A 6,337-nucleotide genomic window follows, 5' to 3' on the forward strand; every position below is an offset into this window, starting at 1 on the left:
CACACAACTATTACAATATAAGAAGAAAGAAAGAAAGAAGAATGAGACCCAGGATGCTCTAAGCTGTGTATCAACCTACAATCCAACTATGTACAAATAACTTGACACGGGCAACTGGTCTATCGACCTGTATTCTATTGTACCATGAAGTGATATAGACAAGGCCTCTAAAACACCATCGTCGTCTTACAAAACAAGGTGATGAACGGTACATCTAAGCATCTTATATGTCTCCAAAGTTTGCCTGTTCTTCGCCAACCGGTCATTTAGTAACATGAGTCAAGGAAGCAGCCAGAAACATGGAACATGGCCATGTTCCTGGTTCCGAGAATGTCGTTCTGGGAACGTGGACGTTCCCAATTCGGGAACATTTACGTTCCCACGTTATAAAATATCATCCAAAGTTCCCGTTCCCGTTCCCATTCCCTCGTGGGAACATGGCTTCTAAGAACGTGACCACATAGCAATAAAAGTGACCGAAACAACTGAATAGATGACCGTCATATGATTCTTCTTTCCACAAAGCATCATCAAACTAGAACCTCCCTTCTCCTAAAATACACGCTGGTCAGCTGCACAGCCAAAGAGGAAGACAAGACCTCCACCATGTCTGTAAGCCGCCGTAGGTCAATAGCAGGGCTAAAATGAGGCTACACCCGCTAAACTATACATTGATGTGAACACATGGTGGAGATATGCCTATGTGCGTGTGATGAATGAATGGCACAGGAGTTGAGAGGTCTGAGGCTTACCAGTTGAGTCATATTTTAAATGTGCTTGATTATGCTAATGGCTAATGGGATGTGTCATGTTGAGTTGTGCCATGTGTGTTGTGCAGCATGTCTCTTAGCTTGTGATTGTGCAGGTGTTGGGTGTGCTAAAAACGGTTGACGACAATGGGAAGGTTAGATGCGGAGTCTAGGCGCGATGAACCGAGAGCAGTGAAGGGCAGATGAGAAGGCTTGGACCAAGGGACCAAAGGGTGGATGAGACATGACGTTCAGGCGGATGCGCCCGAGCGGCACGGCTTGCTTGCCCGGGATAACCCCGTAGAATGGCGCTTTGCTCAGGAGGAGGCTGCTCTGGGGTATCTTTATCTTGTCGAGGGTCTTAGCGTAGAGGATGTTGAGGCAGCTGCCGCCATTCATGAGCACCTTGGACAAGCGTGTGGTGCCCACAATCGGGCTGACCACGAGCAGGTAGCTCCCGGCCCCTGGGTGAGGGCGTGGTCGGGATGGTCGTCCCGATCAAAGGTGATGGCCATTTCCGACCATCGAAGCCACGTCTGGGCGACAATGGTGTCGATGACATTCACCTCTTGCTCGTAGGCTTGGGAGCCTCTAGGGATCATCAGGCACTGCTCGGCCTTGAGGAACTCGATTTCCTCCTCTTGTCCGTCGTCGGTCTCCACGTCGACCTTGTGGGCAGGCTTCTATCCTTGCCCTTTAGGTCAAGGGTTCCTCGAATGTAGCTCCTCATCATCCCGCGGTCTTTGAGGAGGGCCTGGCCTACCCGCCGTGTAGCAGGGCCCCTCGAGCACCTTCTTGAAGTGCTCAAGGCGTTGGCCCCCTGGGCAGGGGTCGGGTGTGCGCGGTCAGCCAGGCCACCATCTCCTCCTCACGACGCTTCTTGTCCTTCTTATCGCGATGGCGACCAGCCACGTTGGCCTCATCGTTGTCGTTCCCACTGTTGTGGTGGGCGTTGGCCTTGCCTTTGCAGCTGAAGTTGGCTAAGACAACCTCTTCTCATGTGGCGTACTTGGTGGCGACGTCCAGCAGCTCCCATGTCGTTCGCTGGGCCTCACGCCCGAGCGCATGGATGAGCGCCTCGCAGGTGGTGCCACAGGTGAAGGTATTGATGACGGCCGCGTTCGTGACATTGGGGAGTTCATTGTGCTTCTTGGAGAAGCGCTGAATGTACTCCTAGAGGGTCTCGCCCAACCTCCGCCTGCAATTGCGTAAATCCCAAGAGTTACCAGGTTGAGTGTAAGTACCTTGGAAGTGCCTGATGAAGGTCGAGCGGAGGTCGGCCTAGCTCTAGACTCGAGCCATGCCCTCGCTAAGCTTGACAGGAGCAGGGCAGGTACTGGACCATGAAGTCATCGTCCGACCCCCGGCCCTCATCACGAACCGGTAGTCCTCGAGCCGGTGGTTGTGGTTGTTCTCCCCATCATACTCGCCGATGTGGGTTGGCGGTCAGAAGGGGTAGGAAGCCGTTTTGGCCCCGAACGCCTGGGGACCGAATCAGTCTTGGCTCAGGCTCCCCTCCCATCGGCCGAGGCTTGGCGACTTGGGAAGATAACCTTTTTGTTGAAAAGAAAATAAAGACAAGCTCAAATTATGAGGTTGTTGCTTCTTGATTGATTTCTTTCTATTCTTGCTATGATTTTTAAATATATAGGCATCTCTGCCACTTATTTGTCCCTGCTTTCACGCATGAGTTCATGGTTGAGTATATCCATGCTCCTTGCTTTATATCCTCTAAGAGGTTGTTTGTCATTAACCATATTTGTTTTTGTTATCTATTGACGGTTTCTTTGTTAAAGGAGTATCCAACAACTTTCTGGTAAGACATTAATTGTACTGCTGGATATTACTTTCAGGTACTTGTAGATATTACTTGTGCACTATAGATGAAAACTCACATGATAAAGTGGGTGAGAGTGTGTTACTACCTGGATTCGTGCTATGGACCAGCGAGGTGCATGTTTTTTTTTTTATCTCAGAGAGGTGCATGCTGAATACATGGTTTGAGGTGAAGCCGATTGTCGTGCAAGCTATAAACACTCCGTAAAGTATCTTTTTCTTACTCGAAACTGCCAGAATGGATGTCTGTTTGTGGTGTAAAGGTGCACTTTTCTGTCATTGGAGATGGACATTAAAGAAAAACAATACTCAACGTTTGCTGGCTTCCTTAAAATAATGTTCTTCATAAATCTGAAGTAAAAAAAACTTCACTCGGGCGCAACAAGGAAATATATAGAGAAATGGTTTCAATCAAGAAAAGACATACATTATTTTACTTCCCTTACATATATAGAGATAAGCCTGGTACAAAACACTTGTCCCTACATCTCTATTCTTGCTTCCCATCACCACAATCCTTCTAGCTAGTTATGCCTCCTTGCTGGTACTTTCACCGGAGATGATGTCATCAACAAGATATGATTCGGGATCAAATCCCTCAAGTTCTGGCTTATCACAAGGAAAAGGAACAATACCAACAGTGGAGGTAGTGTCTGGCAAAGGTGATCGGTCTTCATCCATCATGACGTCCTCCCAAAACTCCATCAGTAGGGAATCGTCAGCCAAATCAGTTTCATCCCAATTGATATGTCCGTTATTCCTCCCATTCAGATTTGTAGTAGAAACGACTTCTGTGTCTAACCTTCCACGCATAACATTTAGATGATGGGCAACAATACTATTGCTTATTTCTGGTTGTCCTTGCAGTTCTCCATCGTTAACACTGATAGTAGCTTTGGGATCAATGCCATCGTTGGCATTGACAATATGAGAAGCATGTGTGGTATTTCCAGTATGCGCAACCAACAGTTTTGTATGATTCAACTCAGTGATTCCAGTAGAAATAGGGCCATTACTATTAGCAACTAGTGGAATAGATGATAATTCCCATGCAACAGGAGGAACAAAAGGGTAATGGAATGTCACATCTCCATCTTGAGAGACAACATTATTTTTGCTAGCACTTTCAACATAATATGTATCCATCGAAGGAGTTGTGCTCATGTAGCCTTCATTTGCGATATTAGGCAAATGATGTATTGGTCCACCCAGAACTGGTGTCCGTGTGACTGTGGTTGCCATCAAGGGGCATGCTTCTTGTGGTAGGAACCGCAAGGGTAGGGGCACATGGTAATCATTTGTTGGTGGCAAAGGAGGAAGAGCAAAGGGGGGATACCTTGCAGACTGAGAAATAAATTGTGGCATTGGGTACTTAGGAGAACGACGATGACCGGATGTCTGTGGTTGATCTGTCAACCTATTGTGATTACGCTTCTTAATAGACTTTGGATGATGGGCTGAGTTGTGTTCTCCCTGATGTTTGCATAGAACATCATTCAGAAAATCATATGACTCCATGGAGGCAATAGCCTCAGCAATATCAGAGTCTAGTATGATATCCCGATGGTGGGAATTGGCACACATCCAAGAGCGAAGTGAAAGTTCCTGCACAAATATCTCACATGCCTTTGTGACGAAGGATGGCGTGTCAAATGTCATCATCATTTTACCCTTCTCGGCACATAGGACCTTTTTTAGACAGGTCATGGGAATCACACGCTTGCTGAAGTCCTCAATTGCCTCAATTTCATCTTGTTTCTTCCTCCAAAATTCATCTATCGTTTGTTGCTCAGATGATGGCATGGACATCCTTTGTGGTGTAGAAATGTTACCATCAGGATGGTCCATTTCTTTCTTATGTGGCCGTGATAGATGCACCTAGATATGAAACAATTATATAGTTATTTCTTACAATTGATGTTGTAATGCAGAAATTACTATTAATTTAACAAACAACTTCTATTATTCTGCTGTAAATGAAAAAATGAGATAAATTTGCTAAGACAACATGCTTTCGCAAAGTGCAGGATTTAAGATACAAGACTTCAAGAACAACAAGATAGATGTTGTACCTTACTAGATTAGAACTCTGAAAGCATTGAATGTGATACTTTGATAGCACTATTGGTTGTTTCTGAGGATGGTACCATATGTACAGTGGTTTTTATAGGAAACCAAAGGATCACCTTTTTGTTGGAAAGAAAATAAAGACACGCTAAAATTATGAGGTTGTTGCTTCTTGATTGATTTCTAAATTCTTGCTATTATTTTTAAATATATAAGCATGTTTGCCACTTATTTGCATTGTCCATGCTTTCACGCATGAGTTCATGGTTGAGTATATCCATGCTCCTTGCTTTATGTCCTCTTGCTAGAGGTTATTTGTCATTAACCATATTTTTTTTGTTATCTATTGACGGTTGCTTTGTTAAAGGAGGATCCAACAACTTTCTGGTACTTGTAGATATTACTTGTGCACTATGGATGACAACTCACATGATAAAGTGGGTGAGAGTATCTTACTACCTGGATTCGTGCTATGGACCGGAGAGGTGCATGTTGAATACATGGTTCGAGGTGAAGCCGATTTTCATGCAAACTATAAATACTCCTTAAATTATCTTTTTCTTACTCGAAACTGCCACAATGGATGTCTGTTTGTGGTGTAAAGGTGCACTTTTCTGTCATTGGTCTTATCTTTTCTAGCCAATTGAGGTGTAAAGGTATCTTTTAAAAGGTTAACTTTTTTATTGGCACTACTACACTAAATTTCTTCCTATAGTTTAAAGTGCACCAATGATAGAAAAGGTGCACTTTTATATCATTTATTTTATATCTTTTTTCCAATAATTCGAGATGTAAATCTATGTATTAATTAGTATACTACTCGTGCTAACACTACGACAACATTCGGGTGTACACAAGTTAGAACTTAAATATATGCACTAAAACAACCAAATTACATTGCATAAAAAAGGTAATATAATTGTTTCAGTCAAAAAACATAATCCATGCCAAAGATAATAGCAAAACAATCTTGACAATATCAAAAACATGATCTGAGACAGTTCCGGTGATCCAACAATTAATTGATATCATTATCGAAAAAATAATTAATTGATATACCATAAAAAAATCAATCCCCCAACAAGTAAAGAGTCACGTCCAACAAAAATATGGTTTATTGTTTCATCGTTTGTGCTACATGTTAAGATTAAATGCAAGTAAATAAAATTCAACAAGTTAGGACAACAATGAACATTAAGCAATAATGATGATATTCATTAGCTATGTTTTTTCAAATATCATTCTGCAAAGCGACCTGCACGGCATCGTACCTGCCTATGGCGGCCATCTTCACCTGCGTCACCACGTCCCGCCCTCCCGAAACTCGACGATGGTCACCGGCACCGGCTTTCCCGTCTCCGGCACGAAGCAAGTCATCATCCCCACCTTGGTCGCCATCATGCCTACCCTGGCCTCGTACGACGCGCGCACCGCCACGGATGCTTGCAGCCACCCGCTGAACGCCGCGCCGCTCCAGGGCATGGTGCCACGGCGGTGCTACGGCTGTGGGAGGAGAGAGACCACCAGGGAAGGAGCGCATCGGCTCCTCGCTCTTGGTACAACCCTGCTGCCTAGTCCAGCGGCCAACGGCCCTGCTCGGCCCTGGGTCGGCTCCTCGCTGGGGCTAGGCGACGGGATTCATGGCTAGTGAGCCCACCTATAGCCGGCGAGCCAGCGCCAAGGGC

The 6,337-nt window shown here is 45.0% G+C and overlaps 1 protein-coding gene across 1 annotated transcript; it reads right to left on the minus strand.

The window, feature by feature from the left end:
* Positions 1 to 3,113: 3,113 nt before the first annotated feature.
* LOC136508219 (uncharacterized) lies at positions 3,114 to 4,433 on the minus strand. Its single transcript, XM_066502864.1, has 2 exons — positions 3,517 to 4,433; positions 3,114 to 3,411 (listed from the first exon to the last, which is right to left on the minus strand). Exons 1-2 carry the CDS (start codon positions 4,431 to 4,433, stop codon positions 3,114 to 3,116), a joined length of 1,215 nt encoding a protein of 404 aa, XP_066358961.1.
* Positions 4,434 to 6,337: the final 1,904 nt, after the last annotated feature.

This window comes from Miscanthus floridulus, chromosome 15 (assembly GCF_019320115.1).
Source record: "Miscanthus floridulus cultivar M001 chromosome 15, ASM1932011v1, whole genome shotgun sequence".
NCBI classification, from domain to species: Eukaryota; Viridiplantae; Streptophyta; class Magnoliopsida; order Poales; family Poaceae; genus Miscanthus; species Miscanthus floridulus.